Source organism: Myripristis murdjan, chromosome 13, assembly GCF_902150065.1.
Source record: "Myripristis murdjan chromosome 13, fMyrMur1.1, whole genome shotgun sequence".
Taxonomy (NCBI): Eukaryota; Metazoa; Chordata; class Actinopteri; order Holocentriformes; family Holocentridae; genus Myripristis; species Myripristis murdjan.
Window position 1 is genome coordinate 35,292,807 of NC_043992.1, and position 18,626 is coordinate 35,311,432.

Here is an 18,626-nt window from a genome sequence, read left to right on the forward strand (position 1 = left end):
GATATATGAGTGTGGTGTAACTCTATTATGAATTCTGTCCCTAGGATGACAGCAAGCAAGCCCAGTTCCTGGCTTTAGCTGTGGTGTACTTCATCTCTGTCCTCATGGTTTCCAAGTACCGGGACATCCTGGAGCCCCAACGTGAGACTCCCAGGATAAGTAACCAGTCAGGTCGCAGCATGCGTCAGGAGATCAACTCACCCACCAGCACAGGTGTTGAAGCTTTACTCGGCTTTTCCTTAACCTCTTGGTTAGGATGACTCTATCAAACTAAACTGAAGTGTCCTTGCTCCATTCTGGGCCTCTGTGAGCTGCTTCAATAAGATAGCTGGGATAGCCTTCCTGCCTGCACCGGCGTACTTATGATTTATTGATGTGCTCCACTAATTGCATCGCATAGAATTAAAAGTGGAAGCAGACAGGAACTGGGACTGAGGATGATAGCTACAAAATTTGAATAAGTATCACTGTTCTTTGTAAAATGAAAGGTAATATCTGCCTCAAGTCATAAATCATACATTAAGCCACAAGAAAGGAAATCAGCGGGTTCCTACAAAGGGTTTGTTGAACGTTTGCTGCAGTGCCAACTAGCTATTATGGGAAGCATGAGCGAGCATACTTTATCAGCCTCCATTCAGACAAAAGGTGAACAGAATGAAAGAAACAGAAGGAGAGGAAAGAGGCCAAAAGAAATATGAAAGTGCAGGGACTGGAGCACATGGAGAATAAAGAAAAGGGGAGGAGGAGAAGATGAGGAGTGAAAAGTTTAGAGTCAGAGATGGAAAAGCAGCAGCATGCTGGCCTACTACTGTGGGTTTTTGGGGCAGTGGAGCCAGGCCTGCTATTTTCAGCCCCATCTGTCAGTGCCCATTAGGCAAGCAATCCACCAGAGGAGAATGGGATCATAGAGGTTGCTGGGAGGAGAGAGGCACACTGCTGCCTTCATAAATTTCACCAGAAAATGGGGGAATTTTCCAGACGGCATGTGGCAGACGATTGTCTGTGATGGACCAGGAAGCCAGTCGTCTTGCTGCCTAAATCAGGCCCTGCTGACCTTGTTAGGGAGCATGTGATGAATATTAATATGGCTGGCCTTGCATCTAGGTAACCACTGGGTCAGGATGAACCAGAATTAGGAGTCTGGAAAGAGGCTGGAAAGGCACCTCTGCAGCTACAGTAGCTAGCAGAACCATTGTGCTTTTCATTGGGTCAAGTTGGTCCCTCAACTAAGCAGTTACTACGTGCATGCTGCTATTTCTACTAGTATATATACAGTAGACAATACATTTTCAACTTATCGGGATACTCAGTGACTCAGGATTTATTTTCGCGTTTCATGGTCTGCATCTCAGAAGTATAGAGGTATACATTATATTATGTACTGGGATAATAAATCAGCCACCTGAGCCTTCTGTCCCTGTTACGTCAAAGCATGGCTTTGGACAGGAGGAAGCTAGAAAAAAAGGATTAGTGTTTTATTAGCACAGAAAGAGAAAGAGCAGGCAGTAACAGAAAGATAATCTCACCAGAGGATCGGATCTTCTGGAGAGAGATCTAGGATGCAGAGCTGGCACAGGTCTCTGTTTAAATGCCAAATACGCTTTTCTGTTAGGAATATACTGTAAGCTAACTCTACAGTGCTTTGTTGGTATTGAGTTAGCTGGTGTTAAATCCTACTCACTTCTCTTAGCAAATGCAAAATACCGACCTGATTTAGTGCACATAGAGGGACAAGAGAGAATATCAATAAATGTGATATGGCGATAAAATACCGATAAAATGCCATTTTAGATTTCTTATCATAAAACTTAAATTAAAACTCATAAGACACAGTGCTTGGCTGGCAATCAGATGATGTTGTCAAAATCATGTCTACTGTCTGTTGTGAAATGGCTAATTGTTGGCTCTCTCACTCACTATTTGGTGTGTGTGTGTGTGTGTGTTTACAGAGAACCCTGTAGCATTTGACAGCAGTAAGGATCAGCCTACACCATCAGAGGACCTCCATATTGAGAGCTCCCTTCCGCACACAGATTCGGGCATTGGGGAGGAGCAAGTTGCCAGCATCCTAAACGGCTCTGACCTGGACCACGGCAACGGCGGGCCAGATGCCATGAGCGAGCTCTTGTCCACCCTCTCCTCAGAAGTAAAGAAGTCCCAGGAGAGCCTGTCCGACTCACCCAGCGTTGAGGTGCTGAAGCCACCCTCTTCCATCTCCAGTATCAGCCAGGCCAACAAAGGGATCAATGTCAAGGAGATCCTAAAGAGCCTGGTTGCTGCACCTGTGGAGGGCATGGAGGCTGGGCTGGAGCCTGTGTGCTACCCAGACCCCGCTGCCCAGGCCCAGGCCGTGCTGCCCATGCAGTTTCACTCCTTTGACAGGTAAGGTGACATCATACCATAGGTAAGGTAGCCTACTGTACAGTGAAACTCTGTTGCTGTGCCAAGGTCTCACAGGCAGAGTGGAAATGATGATCCTATCCAGCCAGAGCTGCATTCAAGTGCAGAATAAATAAAAGTAACTACAAAAAGGAAAAATATCTGCACACTCAAAATTAAATTCCCAATACTGTATTCATCTGATGTTTCTGTTAGGGAACCAAGCATCCATGAAGAAGATCTGTCAGACCAAAATGTCACATTTTTTTTAATTCAGGTGATTCACAATCAAATTTTCTTCAATTTCAATTGAGCTGAAATTCACAGAATATGACAGGAAGAAATGATAATGGCGGGGTGCCTCATTAGCCTACCATGTACAGCGCATACCATGTAAATCTAAGGCTAAGCTGCAGTGCCCTGTGTTCGAATCTGGCCCAGACTCTCTGCTGCATGTCGTCCCCTGTCTTTCCTGTCTCTCTCCATTGTGACTGTCTAATAAAGCAGAACTGCCCAAAAACAATCTTAAAAAAAAAAAAAAAAGAATAAATGACAATAAAAATAGGCAAAGGAATGGCAAACAATACAGTTGCACAATCTTTACAGGTACAGCAAGTTTCATGACCTCACAGTCCATACAAGTCATGCAAAACCCATGATAAACTTTCAAAACTGCTCAAATAATTCCTGAATCTGACAGTGCTAATTTATTTGCCTAAATTCATTAAAAGCTACAGAGATCCACATTTTTCACCTGACAGTAACAATCTGCAACATCAGTTTACCCAGGCACACGATCATCAGCTAACAACACAAGTCCCACCCAACCACTTGAAACAGCTGGTAACCTTTGACAAAAACTGTTTTGATAATTTGACACATGCTAACAACAATCACGCGTACATTTTTCCGATGTGTATCAGCTGTTTGACAAACAGTGTTTGACTGTTTCATTCATCAGGCCCTTGTTTCGTTGATAGCTAGCATACACTTGATGCTGAAAAAAGTGTGCATGTGTGTTATTTCATCACTCAAGCAACCTTAGAATGCTGATGCTAATCCTCTCGGTCTGTCTTAGTCATCCAGGGTAACACTAATGGTTTTTAAGTAGTATGCAACACATTATTCATTTCAGACCACTTGCATTGTATTCATCCCCCATGGCAAGGAATTCCTGTGTTTGAAAACATCTCTGAGGCACTGTGGCACTGCTGTGGTTTATTTACATTCCTGGGGGAGATAAGACCACACAGTAATCTGTCTGGATTTGCGAGTTTACAAACCTCCTCCTGCCCAGGATTTCAAGCTTCAGCTCCCCCTTGATTCCTATCTCCTGTAGCTATGATAAAGTTTTGGAAATCAAATTCTCTCTGAAAGTTATTTAAGTAGGTTTAGCACAAACAAAAGCTCCATCTGTCCTGTGGACGTGAGTGATTGGTGAGAGTGATGCGTATGTGTGTGTAGTCACTGCCAAGCCCAAGGGAGAAGGTGGAGGACACGGTGAGTCAGGAGTAACAATGGGGCCTCCCTTCGCTAAAATGTATGCTGCTGCTGAGCTAGGCTGGGGTGAGTCTGATGAATAGAAAAGGAGAAGATGGAGGAGTATGGAGAGAGAGGAAGGCTTAGAGGGTTGGGGTCTCCAGGGCGTTGATGACAGATTAAACAGAAGCAACCTCGCGCCACACCACGGCCAGCCCTGTCACCCTCACCACTCACACTCGTAATGGGAGCTGGCAGCCTGAAATGAGTCGCCACGGCAAAGTGTATTATTTTTGAAATGCTTTCACACACACCATCCCGGCCACGTATACAACTTCGTCTCATGCTTTTATGTCACTCCCCCCTCCAGCCTCTATTTGCTGTGTCTAATTGTTTGCCACCTGCCAGCGAAATGAGCTGCCAGGCGCGGACAGGCCTTTCATTTGTCTGTCAGGGCCGCAATAGATTGGGACTGACAACATCAAAAAAGAAAGAGAAAAAAAAAACAAAAAAAGGCTTAAAGTAGGGAGTAGGAGGGCATTCCCCACTGAGGCCCCCATATTAGAGACTTACACAGAGGTGGGGTTTTCAATTACTCATCAGCACCCAAGTTTCCGCCAGAGCAGATACAAATACAGTGCAGAAAATCCAAATAATCCTTAACTTCCTCCTTTTTCCTCTGTCCTCTCCAAAAGCTGCCAAATTAGTACTCTGAGATATGTCCTTTATCCTTACATATTTGATTTTATACATTATGGAGAGTGATGGTAATTTGTTTTAATTGAATTTGCAAGTGGAATGTAAGCATATTTCCTCTGTAACTGTCCTCATATTCCTGAATAAAGGACTATTAGATTAGATTCTGTCTGTTGGATTTATAAAGGAAACATTTCTTTGGTTATACTTTCCACCGCAATCATTTCCCTCCGCCGCAGAGCTCATTAATATTCATTCTAAGATTAATCCTTGCTTTATTCTCCGCAACTCAATTAAGACAATCCTATTAATAAAATATGCAGTAGATAATCTATGCATCATTCATGAGCACTCAGCAAATGAATTATTCATTAAAAGAGGTTCATGTTTTATCAACATCCTGTAGATCTAATGTAGATAGGAGCAAGAGATAAATTTGGAAAGCAGATTAAATGCACTCCTGGTTTCTACATTCAAAACATGCTACTGATGTTCTGATATCTGTCAATGAGATCTCAAACGGCAAAGAAGCGGAGGGATCTACTGAATAAATGATACTTGTCGTCAGTGTTCTTCAGAGCGCAGCCATATCTGTGGACATATTAATATTTCAATAAGGATTCTCTCTCTCTCTCTCTCTCTCTCTCTCTCTCTCTCTCTCTCTCTCTCTCTCTCTCTCTCTCTCTCTCTCTCCTGTGTGTTTTTGAAGTGTGATTGAGCTGATTTTGATCTTACACTATAATATTTTAATTTTCAAACTACTCATAATACTACATGCTCGCTGGTGGTCTTTGACCAAACAAAGCTGCAGTGTGCTTCTTTAAATATTTTTTTATATATTTTTAAGCAATTTGATTGATTTTATTCTTAATTTATCCATAGACAGTAAGTACACAACTATTTCATCTGTTACATAATACATAAAAGATCACTGATTTCATTATTATTTTTTTATTTTCTTGCAAAAACATAAATGCTAGAGGAGCTAGAGAAAAGGCTCTGGGATACACATTTTAGTCCAAGTTGAGTTTGTTTCCCATGGAATCCAGCACATTATCACATCTATTTGATGGACTGAGGGTATGTAATAGCAACATAAAACTCTGCAGCATAACTCCACGTTGTTTTGTTGAGGGAGGATTCCTGGGGATTTGCCTGAGATGACAGCCAGCTTAGCTAGTGACAGAACAGAGGCCTGGCCTGTGTCACCCAGACGTACTGCAGGACATTGGAGACGACACTATCTGGCATCCTCACATACCCCTGGGCCAAATGCAGACCTGATAAGGAGAAGCTTTCCCTCTATTTCCTGTCTGGGAGCTCTAGCAGGGCCAAGTTTGCTGCATCATCCTTAATCCTCCGCCAATCAGATTGCACTCAGACAGAGGTCTGCTGGGTTCAGTGTGGTGTTACTGTTCTCATGGGCCATTATATGTCACAAGTTAAGTCTCAACTCAAGCCTCCACAAGCTTTTCTTTATATTTCATTTACGTGGCCTTCTGCTTTCTATTTTAGCGCCACGTGATGTTTTGTAGCTTCTATAATTAAAAGGGAAAGCCACCGCTATTTTTAGCCCCCTTATTTAGCTAATGTGTATATTTATCTGTGGCCCTTTCACTTAGTTTGGTGACCCCTCTCACCTTGTTTCCACAAAACTATATATACATAACAAACATGTACACCACATCCTGCAAATGTCTTCTGTACATATGTCTAGTCTGACAAAGCCAGACACTGCACTGTGTATCTGTATATCTGTATAGAGCAGATGCCAGACAGAAAGGTCTCGGATCTTGTGCTCGGTGAACCGTATTCCTGTTGATGTGAACACAGACAGTAGCTGCGTGAATGTTTGTCAGTAACAACTGCCAAGTCGCTCCTGGAGAATCTCTCATTAGAGTCTGGGATGTTTGACAACTCGTCAGAGCAGAGCAGAGGGCAGCAGACGGCCACTGGTAGCAGCAGCAGATGTAAGGGAAAGTGGCTCCACTTTGGTGGCTGGTTGGTCCTCAGGTTTATTTACCTTGGCCTCCTCATACCTCTTGAGTGTGTGTGTGTGTGTGCGTGCGTGTGCGTTACATTGAGAGATGTAGTTACAGGGCAGGATGTTTACCTTTCCTCATGTCCAGAATAAAGTCTGGGCATGATCACATTGGCAGGGTCTGCGAGCAGTGAGAGAATTGACATTTCATAATCAAGAATACACTAGTTATTTTGTTTTGTTTCTTTGCGCAGAAAAAACACACTAATTAATCTAATCTCATTCATTACGATCAGATAGATAACTAGAACTGATTTACCTGAGCACACTGGGTGATAACTTTTAAATACACTGACTGCACAGTCTGAAGATATAAACCTAATGCTGCAGTTACAGTTGCTGTCTGAAAAAACTGCGATACAGTTTTTTTCAGACAGTCATACAAGGACACCTTATGTGGCAGGTCTAGACACAAATATGGAAATAGATTTTAATCTGGTTTTACTCATATTGTAATCCAGTGACCTTAATGCTAGATATTCTGCCTCATATTGTGATTTGAATTACACCTAATCTGGACATCTGGACTCTTGTCCTGTCACAATGTGCATATGGACAGTGTAAAGTAATTGCTAGGCAGAGTGGGAAAAGTAACACAGACACAAATTTAGGCAAATCACAGCTGAAAATCACATTGAAATTAGAAGGATAATTGCAACATACAGTATTTGACAGAGGGGATTTGCCCCCACATAGGAAAAGCTGTGTTTTAAGGGACTCAGACTGGGATTAAAATAAGAATTAGAGTAGGCCTAAACTCTAATGCTACAGCTAATGCTCAGCTTGTTGTCATGTTGTGTACTGTGTCTGTAATGACTGAGAAGATGCATGTAAACCAATACTGTAAACATGCATGCATGTATGCTTGGATACTGGCCACTTGTATGTCAAAGATGAATTAACCGCACGTGTCTTTGCATACATTATGCAATGTGGACATGATGTACTATCAGTTGGTATTTTTTTTCCTATTTAGTTTTTGCTGTTCATGCTGTTTTTGAAAAAAAAAAACAAGAAAGAAATTAAGAAAAAAAAAGGGTTTAATTCTTAGTTGTACATTTGACCTTTACATGGAATAAGCCTTCTCAGACAAGCTGTTAGCTGACAGCTGTACATATCAAAAGCTTTGGGCTTGTTTGCCAGCTGATAACCTTGCTCCCAACTGTGCTGTAGATGAAAAATAATATTGTGAAACTTCATTGATCCCTGTGGGTAAATACTGTTTTTTTTCTTTACTTAACCCCTCCATAGGGAGTTTAGAGGGCAGGGTAAACTAGAAAACAGCACCCTGGAGTTGGTAAGGATTTGATGTCTTGCACAATAAATCTTTAGCAGGGCAGATAGTTGCCCCTTGGTGGGAAGGGGAGGAGGTTCCTCTATCTGATGGATTGTTTTCCTACTCACTATGCCATCTTCACTCCCTGCAGTAAATTATATTGAGTCCTGAATACTTAAAATTTGTGTAAATATACTTTAACCCAGTGGATGTGTGAATCAAGACTACTGTGTTTGTGTTTACTGCAGGAGTGTGGTGGTGCCAGTGAAGAAGCCTTCCCCTGGCAGCCAAGCAGTTATTACAGTGGGAAGCACCAACAGCTCCACTGGGCAGACAGCTGGCAGCACCCCCAACATTTTTGCAGCAGCCTCCACTACCCCCAAAAGCATGATCAACACAACGGGTAGGTCACTACATGAGGCTCTTTGAATGCTACGCACAAGGTTAAAACACTTCCACAGTTAATATACTGTATTTGGCCTGGTAATGTGGTTTATTTTCAGAGAACTCTCTTTTTGTGCAATTAGTCAGTGCTTAATTTGAGTAATTACTGTACATGGTAATGACCCAGTCTGGAATTTCTTCCTTTGATGCCTTTCCAAGAGTAGAAACAGAGGACTCGGCAGCGTCATATGCTACTCTATCCCTGTGCAGAGACTCATAATTTCCACCAGATGGCCCTCTTTACCTTCCTATCAGTGTCTGTAAGCTCAACACTAAGCACAACTTAATGAAAACCTTTGTTTGGCAGTCTGAATTCTTCATCATACAACCAAAACAAAAGACTCCACCTTACTCTATCCATGTTAAACAATTAAACAAATGATCTCTTAACTATGGAAAGGATTCAGGCTCACAGCGTAGAACACATAGCCTGTGTTCCTGCCTGATTGATTACGTTCCCCTCTCCCTCCCCCTGCTGTCATATTGCTCCTCCGGGGGCTGAGCTGCCCTGAGCCAGTTCCACCTCACGGCTCCTGTAGCCAAGGCCTCTGAAAGGAGCCACTTAACACTGAGAACCATTAGGAGCCCCAACACCTTTTTAATGTGCTCCATTAAAAAAAAATACCTCTCGGCCCCTGTGCAGGAATGTGAGAAATGTGTGTAAGTCAAAGTGCGCTTTCAGCTAAAGCCACAGGCCTGCACCCACACCCCATGATCTCACCAGCTCTGGTTTTAACCTCTCACGACAGTCATGATAATTTTACTTGGGTATGTGCTGTCAAGATGATCTGTCTCAAGGCTCTGCACCACCTGAGTCAGTGATGTAGCTCACCTTGGATTTAGTCTTGTCACAATGGCAAAATTTTGATTTTGACACCCATTCTAAGTGTGATATCTACAAATTTATCTACTACCATGATTCAGATAATCATGCATTGTGTTACCACACCAGACTAGACTGCCGTGTCACAGTTTTGGCAGATGGGTTTTGTTATATTGGTTGGGCATCCATCTTTGTTTCCTCAGAAAGAAAAATAGTTCCACATTTCGCTCCTGGCACCAGCTTGGTCAACCACTTTAGGTGGGCTTGGACTTAGTTCAAGACATAGTGGACTGTTTGACGCTGTTGCCATGTTTTCAGATGTTTGACTTGGTTGAATTTTACGCTGACTGCTGCAGTCCACTGTTAAAAGCCAGACTGTGGCTCTGTCTATTCCAGTTCCCATTCTTTTCTTCTTCTTGTTTCAATTACTCCAGTTCACTTGTTGTCCAGATGTATGCACTCTGTGGAGGTGACATTTAAATGAAACTTCAGCTTAAGACATATAGTGAATGTATTTAATGTTTATAATATTTCATATTTTTCCTCTTACACTGCACTACAATTATATGATCCTAATGGTCTGCCCTGCAGGAGCCACAGATGCTGCCCCCTCTTCCTCCTCTTCCAGTTTTGTGAATGGAGCCACTAGTAAGAATCTGCCAGCTGTGCAGACAGTGGCCCCCATGCCTGAAGACACAGTGGAGAACATGAGGTAAAGTAGGGCCAAAGCTTTTTCATCCCTCTACAGTGCTGATACACCTTGTCAAACCACATTCTGACTTTTGCTCTCCTATACACCACCATACCCTTATTTCCTATGTTTATGCCTAACTGTATGTCTGTGTGTGTGTGTGTGTGTGTGTGTGTGTGTGCAAGTTGCCCACCCCATCCTCTCTGTCCACAAAACCATGATTGAATTTTATCTTCCAAACACAGTTACTCTACTCTATTTTTTTTATTTAAACATTTCTGTGCTTCCTCTGCCCTGATTGAGTTTTTCCATCTGCACTGCTTTCATGGATAACAGTATATCACCTTTTTATAAACTGTGTTTCCTTCTGTTTATGATAGATTTGCAAACTGTAGTCTGCACACATTGAAAACCAAATGCCACATGCAAAATTTAGGTGGTGTTACGCTGGTGGTAAGATGGTGTATGATTTTATTCTTATTTTGCCTAACCCATGTGTCTTTCTGTGTGTGTTTCTTGTTGTGACCTTGACCCATCTACCTCACTTCCTTTAATAGTTTGTGACAGATATCTTCGGTCTTGCTGACTGCTGAAAGCCCTGCTCTTTCTCTCATCTCTCTCTCTTTCTCTCTCTCTCTCTTTCTGTTTTCCACTGTGTCCCCTGCTAGAGGAATAGAGAATCAGTTGCCATGGCAGCAGTAACCGACATCACTTAGCGTAACTGTGAAGTCAATGATGGTACTATCTTGCTGCAGAGCTTGCTGATGACTTGGGTTTTAGAAGTAGAACAAAAACAGTTCATGCAGTCCATCAAATTAACTAAAAATAATATAAATGATCAGTCATTTCAAACATGAACCAACTGCAAATATAATTGCACAAGCACCACCCTCAAGTCACCAAACAAGTTAAGGAAATATTTTCTGTACATTTCATCCCCCCACACCCTTTCTCTCTTTGCTAATCTGTATTCCTGTTCCTTTGTGAAGTGGACCAGTGTCCCAAGCTCAAATCCTTTAGCTCCCTGGCAGGATTGCAGGCAACCTCCAGAGGTGCCGGCCAGTGTCTTCGGCAAGGATATTTCCACTGGTCAGCCAGACCTCCTGCAACCTGCTTCCTCTGCTCTAGTCTCTCATCCCCTCGCTGTGTTTTCCCAGGGGTCTGGAAGGCCGTTTCACTAAACAAACACACAAGCACAGATCCTAACCCCAACCTTTCCTCTGTCTTCCTCTTTCTCGGTTTGACTCTACTTTGCTGCTTTCTGCCCATCTTAGCTGGGGATAAAAAGGCTTCTCCTCTCCTTGTGTCTCGTAGTATCTGGAATCGAAAGATATGTTGCAGTAATAGTAGTATCTCAGCTTGAGCACATTTGCAGTTGTGTGCTTGCATGACTCCAGCTCGCCGTTTCTCTGAAGAGCATACTGTAGATAGTGTCAGACAGCGCCATGTAGGCAGTAGAAGATAAGGAACTTCCCTCTGCAGTGTAAAACAGCTATGATCCCATGCACAAAGCTGGGTAACATGTCACAACAAAGAATGCAAACGACTGGCGAGATATCCTCTTTGACTACAAAAGAAATGACACAGTCACACGGCCTTTAACAACGTAAACCTTCACTTATACACATCTCCAGTGATAGCAGCAGTACTCTGTCATTGATACAGACGGTTTAGTTTGCATCCTCTGAAGTGTTGGTTATCCTCTGCACTGAACGGGTCTGTCTGCACACTAACCACTGTTAGATCTGTAGTTTGGGTGAATCCAGCCATTCTTGCTGCTATTCTTCTGCACTAACCCAGGTGGAAGGATGCACCTTTCCTCTAACTTAGGTGTTTGTTCCTAACTTTTGTCTTGATATTCTCTTTCTTCCCTCTCTGTCCTTATGCTTCTTTCATCCCTCCTGTCCCACTCTCTCTATGTACATTCTCTTTGACAGCATTACTACCAAGCTGGAAAGGGCTTTGGAGAAGGTGGCGCCCCTGTTGAGAGAGATATTTGTGGACTTTGCACCCTTCTTGTCGCGCACCCTGCTAGGCAGCCATGGACAGGAGTTGCTCATAGAAGGTACAGGTGCTGTGTAGTGCTTTTTTTAAATTCCTCCAGCTGTGTTTGGAGTCCTGTCCCCACCACCGCACGATTGTATGTACCCCACTCCACTGGCTCCCTCTCTAGTGGATGCATATAGCAGGTATGGACAGGAGAGTCACTGTTGTGCACACAAGCTAGGTGTCTGTGCAGATGTGTCTGTCCACCATCTCATTATCAATCTGATTGAATCAATCAGATTGGTTAAATGTGTTTTGTTCTCTTCTTCACTTTATTAGGATCGGTAAAGTTACTACATGTTGCAGTTTAAACATTAGTGTTTTCCACTGGCATACTAAATATGATCCATTGGTTCTACTGGCCACTGAGAATGTTAGAATTGTTATGAATTAAGACCACATTTCCCATAAACCCATTGCATTCTGTGACAAAAAAGGATCTTTGTTTTGTCAAACGTTTTCTCTTTCGTTTTACTGAAGACGATAAACATTTGAAGTGAGTTTTCCATCTGCCTTTCTCTTGTTCCACCATCTGCCACAATGAGAAAATCTCAAAACGTTTGCCGTCTGCCATGCTTCCAGTGTAAACTGGAAGCATGGCAGCCCTCTTCTTGTTTTGTACCGTAAAGCAATTCAGCAGATTTTCTATTCTGTCCAATCCAAACCCAGTGGCATGCAAAGGGAATTGCAGTGTAGAGGTTGACAAACTACTCAGCAATGATCTTGTTCATTTTTCAGCGATTATACCAATGTTGCAAAATTGTTATTATTATGTTAACAATTTGCTGATACAGCTACACCTAGCACCTTAATCAACATCTCAGATCACATTTGTGTGTTCACTTTAGAGCGTGTAACAAAACACCCAGTTCAGTAATGACTTTGCACTCTATGCTCCTCTGCTATGGAAATGTGCCCCTCATGATTAATTTCTTCAGTATTATAACTTTTTAGAAGCCATTACAGCAGTCAGATCACATAAATTCAAAGGGCTGATTTGGCAGGCTGAGTTGTCCACAGTGTTTGCAGAAGGAAAAAAGAGGATGTGTGATCCCTTTGCCACACTGCACCATGGTACTCTGGGCTCTAGTCTTATTTCCTGGTGGCTGTGTGAAGGCTCCCAGTGCTCTCCTCAGGCCCCAGGTTGGCAGCCTCTCACAGCGCTACCAGTGCCTAACCTCAGGGACTCACTGCCTGCATCTGTGTGCGGTGCCACTCTATATCCGAGGCTTTCTTTGGCTGGCATTCACAAGAACACACAGCCACCGCAGGCAGCACTTCTCTGTGTGCACAGCGTATGTGTGTGGCCTCTGCTTTTCTTACTTGATGATATCTCCGCCTTTTCTCAGTGCCAAAACTCCGTTCCTTAAATTGTAAGCTATTTCGATATTAGTTTCAGAGGTCTGTGTGGAGAATGACAGCAGGCTGAAAGAATGCACTCCCGTGGCTTTACTGAAGCCTGTTCCTGGAAGAAATTGTCTGACACAACTTGTCCACTTTCCTGAACACAGGCCATTTGTATATACATCAGTGGTTACCGTTAAACAATAGCTAATTCTTCCAGCGCTGCCAACAGCACAGTATTTAAATTTGTGTCATCTTTCAAATACAGAATTTCGTTTTTGGCATTGTCATCTAAAATGTGGCGATATGTAATAATTGACATTGACATTTGTTACTATTATTTGTAGCAGTTATGAAAGCAATCAAATTTGGAAAGCTTTCATAAACAGGCTCTTAGTTTTTGATACAAACCAATTCTGTCACCGTGATCCATACAGGCCTATGCCTGTAAGTTACACATAAATGTTTAGCATATATGGGCTGCACACACTATATCAGCACATTGAAAGGGGGGTATATGCTGTATGTTTGCTTTTTATATGACTGTAAATGTAACATATATGATAACATTTCTCTGGTGTAGAGCCTTGTGTGATCATATTACAGTTCCCTATGGGTGATAGACACCAGTTCTTTACTGTATTCACTTAAAAGTCATATAAATGTCACACACATTTGTATTTCTATTGTACATATTTTATATTTGTATACATGCATATTCATTACTTACTGTGCACACAGTTGTGAGGACTTCCTAACCACTCATACGCACACAAAACACACACACACACACACACACATACACACACAAATATAGTTTGCACATGTGGCTGTAGCTACTCAAACATGCTCAGGGGAATGGAAGGAAAAATCAGGTAGCCTTGACAAGTGTGAATATGTCTGTTATCCTTTCACTCAAAGCCTGTCAGCAAACTGGCCAAGCTGACAAACCAGACCTGAGCTGAGAGTGTAACCCCACAAACAAGGTCGTAGATAGACAGCTTGCGCCTTAGTGCTCTTCAACAGACGTTTTAACCCTCTCTGGGTCTGCGAAATGGTGCATCCTCACACCCTCACCCCTCACAAAGCATCGGGCCAGGTTTATCTGACCAAACAAACCCATAGGTTTGGATGAGCCCACACACGTAAAATCTTTCTCGTGAAAGAGCTGCTCCACACTGTTCTAGTTATAATGACCTTTGTCCAAATAGACAAGAAGAGATTGCTGTTCCTCACTGCCTCACTTTCCTTTCCTCCCAGCCCTTCCCAGGCTCACAGTTGAAATACTGTGCTGTAGTGCAAAGGCGCTCCATTTACCAGTAATTACGAGCCATCCATCACTCCTTAGATCGCCTGGGGTCGAGCCCCCCGGTGCCCCTTGTGCCCCCTTGCTTCACCCCACTTCTTCACCCCCCTGCAGACATGTGGTCACTGTGGCAATTATGTTGAGTGCACCCTGAGCTTTACACTTGGAGTTGGTGGCGGAGGCCCCGTGTGAACACTGCTCCTGTTGTGATGCCTGCCGCCTGCTTCTTGCTGCCCCCTGAGTGGCCCAGCTTGCCAGCACATTGCCCCACAATGCCACATTCACCCTCGCCTTAACCCTGGCCTGTTTACAGGAAAGGACTGGCAGGTCGTGTTTAAATAGAATGCATTTAGTTTGTCTACCAGCATAAGGCCAGGGTCAGCCGGCCACCTGACTCCTGTGTCAGGCCGGACTGACTTATGGCTTAGCATGTCACTGCTATAACAAGAGGTCAGCTGTGGCACTCTGTGTACAAGAGAGGGGTCACATCCTCTCGGAGTATTTACAATACGCTCCCTTGGACAGTCTCCCCTCATGAATAGAGATGGATGTAGAGGCATCACCCAAAAGAGACATTTTTTGTTCTCCTTCCAATAGCCTGAATATTTTGCATTCTAGGGTACATCTTAATACCACAGAAAGCAAAATGCACCGTAGTATTCTTGAGACTACCAGACACATGTCATCTCCGATTTTTTTAGGTAACCACATATACAATAGGAAATCATCATTCAAAATATTCTGTTCTTTCGTCTGATTGACACCTCATCTTCCATGAAACCATGTTGTCCACACTATTGTCCACACATTGTTTCTGCAAATGAGCCTTTCACACCTGCCCCTTGTTTCATTAGAGCACTGTCTGCTTCTGCAGCTCACCGTCTACAGAATGGAGACGAGGAGAGAAACTGTGAATGTCTGTCTTCTCTTCTTGGAATGAATCTGCATATTTGTGTGTGAGGATGTGTGCAGGTGTAAATTCAATATTTTACATTTTATTATGGGCATAGAGGAAGAAGTTCAAACTGCTTTTTATTTCACTATCTAAAGTTACTTCATGTCAGGAACACTATAGTGTCTTCTTGCTTTGACGTGTCAGAAACTGGATTTTTTTTTTTTTTAATTAAGAATAACATTTACACTTCTGTAATGAACTATTCAAACAATGAAATAACTGTGTCTTTTGATGTCAGTAACATTCCTTTATCTTCACTCAGTACATTTGATGGTCACCACAAGCCACTACAATGCATTTTGGACTCTAATACACAAAAGCACAACAATCAAAAACATGGCAATTTCCATTTGCTGGAAACAATAGGCTACTTAATCATTTGACCAAAGTATTATTTTTCCAGAATAAAATTCAATAGCATCACCTCTTCTAAATAACCACAATGAGAGAATTTTGATGGTAAATGTCTAATTGTGCCCTTGATCTGTCTATTCTTGCCTCCGCAGGTCTGGTGTGTATGAAGTCAAGCACCTCAGTGGTGGAGCTTGTCATGCTGCTTTGCTCTCAGGTGAACTTTTTTTCCTATGTTCTCACAAGCCGATCTTTCAATCGTTCATCTTTTCTGCATATGTAGATCTTTACTGCCCTCTTTCTCTCCTTATTGATTTCTCCCTAAAATATCTTCTCTCAACAACAAGTACATGTCTTTAATAAGGAACCAGTTTTCCCTCTGATTGAATGAGACAATCATATCAGGATCTGGCATATTGGACATGGACAATGTATTCATCCTTGATGTGCATCTTTATATTCCCGTAAAGGACATATTTTCTGCAAAGAAACTACACAATATTCAGTCGTTTTTCATTCCAAATTGCTGACGTTTTGGAGTTATATGTAAATGGTCTTAATTTAAAATGTAAAGCTAAGGGCACTGTCAAATATCAAAGTTTTCTATCTCAGCTGCAGCTTTGCTTATCAGTACAGTCTATTCTTTTGTAACCTTTTCCAGAAGTTAATCATCCAAACCAATGACGACATACAGCCTCCAGCAGCTTGCTGAGAATCCAGTGACTTTCTCACTACACCCCAGAGCCTTAATCCCAAGCCCTCCTTTAGAGAATCAGCTCCACCTCATGCAAAGCTGCCAGTGACTGATCACCTCCACGTTGACCCTCTGAATCTCTTGTTAAACCCTCGTGTCGGAGAAGGTCAAAGCCCCAATGTAGCAGTTAGAACAGGAGATATTTAACATACCTTCCATCAGCCCATCAGTCTTGTGTCGGGAGCCCATAAGGAAGCCATTACTTGGTGCCTCTTTGTGGATCCAGACAGCAAGGCCAGAGGAGGTGGATTGCCACTCTCTGTGCTCCACGGTGTCCATAGTCCAAAGCCCCTCTTCAGCGGGGCGCTCGGCAGCTTACATATGCATGCGTCTGTTACAAGAAGGCCATTATTAAGGTGCATTCCTCCACTTGCATAAAAGGGACAGCGAGGACTGAGTTATCTTTGTTCTTTTGAGTGTTTTTAGGGGGATGCGTTCCTTTTCTTTTTGTGCGTATTTTCTGCCGCTAAAGTATCTGTGGGTCTCTGGGAAGTTGCCTTTTTCCAGCTCTAGGATTTATTGCGGATGAGAGCGTCAGCATGCTGTTAAGGGTCTGAGTCCATCCCCCCTTCACACAGATAGCATTACTGCGGCTCCAGAGGTTCCTGCCATTAGGGGCTCTGGGGATGAAACCCAGGCTGAGATATCGATCAGACACGGCGGCCTTGAAACTGGACCCCTCGCTTGCCGTCCTTCTACAACCTTTAAGATAAGGGATGAGCCATTACTTTGTATACTAACACCACAGTGCTAGTAATGGGTCTAGTTAAGTTGATAGCTAATATGATTAAAAGAGACCCATATTGGGATGGTTGGAAATGGCCGTCCTGGTGGAGAATGTACCTCCTTTATTACTGTTTTTGGAGGAAAAGAAGAAGATGATTTATTATGAAAAAATGTAGTATTTATTCTAAGTGATAATAAGGTTGCAAAACATTCCTAATCAATGTCTTTGACCTCACATGCTTCAAGTATTTTCAGAAAGCAAAGCAACCTTCTCAGACTCAGGGTGAGCCTTGGCCGACATCACTGTAAAATAACAACTTCAACTCATCCCTCACATTTTTCAGCATTAATGTTCAGAGACAGCAGGGAGGGCACTCACCTGACCTTTAGTCCCTTTCTGTTTTGTGACCTGTCAGTTTTATGAATAAATTTGTGCTAATGATCTGCCTTTTCTTATTTATGCATACTAATCACAGCAATCATCGTGTGGCTGGCCACGGCTGCAGACACTGTGTGTCTCTCCTCAGCCTGGGCAGCTGAATGAAAAGGTCAAGCAGCTCTGTTTCTTGTAACAGCTTAAACATACAGGGGGGATCTAGAGTGGAGCCATGGAGATTTAGTGATGGAAGGCCTCCAGATGTGGAGAGTATAACAGAGCAGAGCAGAGCAGATAAAAGCAAAAAGCTCCCGCGTACTGACAGGTTGGATTGAAACACCACAAATACTTAGTGCCCTGCTGAATTTCAGGAAGATGAAAGTGGGAAGGGAGAAAGTCTTTCCAAGGCCAACAAAAAAACAATGATGCTGTATGTTTCCTAGGATGCCGTTTCTGTGGGTTTAGCTCCATAAACAATGGTGGGTTTTTCCAAAGACAGTAGTAAGAATTTTACCTTTACCTTAGCTGAACCTTTCATCAATGAACACCCAACATATCCCAATGTTATGTGTCAAAGATTACCGTAGATGTCTGCTTTTTTTTTATCCACGCTCCTAAGCAAACTTCCCAAGGCCAGAGGTGCTGTGCTCTGGGCATGGTCTGCATTTACATGAGGGATCACATTGCTTTCTTATGGAGGTGCACGTCAGGCCTAATTCCCTTCAAATGGGCAGCTGAGGACTTTCCCTAAATCTCTGCAATCACAGGCAACCTCCTTTGGGATCTCTGCTCTCCAGGAAATATAGAAGAGAAGAAAAAGAAATCCTCTGAAGTGCCATCTTGGCTGTCACCACACGTACCTCAGACAAGATAGCGAGTTTGACTAGTTCATGCTATACCTCCACTGACCTGATGTCATTTTCCTGGCACTGCCCAAGT

The 18,626-nt window shown here is 42.9% G+C and overlaps 1 protein-coding gene across 1 annotated transcript in view; it reads left to right on the plus strand.

The window, feature by feature from the left end:
- nbeab (neurobeachin b) overlaps window positions 1–18,626 on the plus strand; it is a 138,068-nt gene that overhangs the window by 21,948 nt on the left and 97,494 nt on the right. The window contains exons 18-23 of the mRNA XM_030067259.1: window positions 45–213; window positions 1,950–2,382; window positions 8,120–8,274; window positions 9,730–9,850; window positions 11,767–11,894; window positions 15,987–16,048. Of these exons, the coding sequence (XP_029923119.1) occupies window positions 45–213; window positions 1,950–2,382; window positions 8,120–8,274; window positions 9,730–9,850; window positions 11,767–11,894; window positions 15,987–16,048 (1,068 nt within the window). The remainder of the gene's footprint in view (window positions 1–44; window positions 214–1,949; window positions 2,383–8,119; window positions 8,275–9,729; window positions 9,851–11,766; window positions 11,895–15,986; window positions 16,049–18,626) is intronic.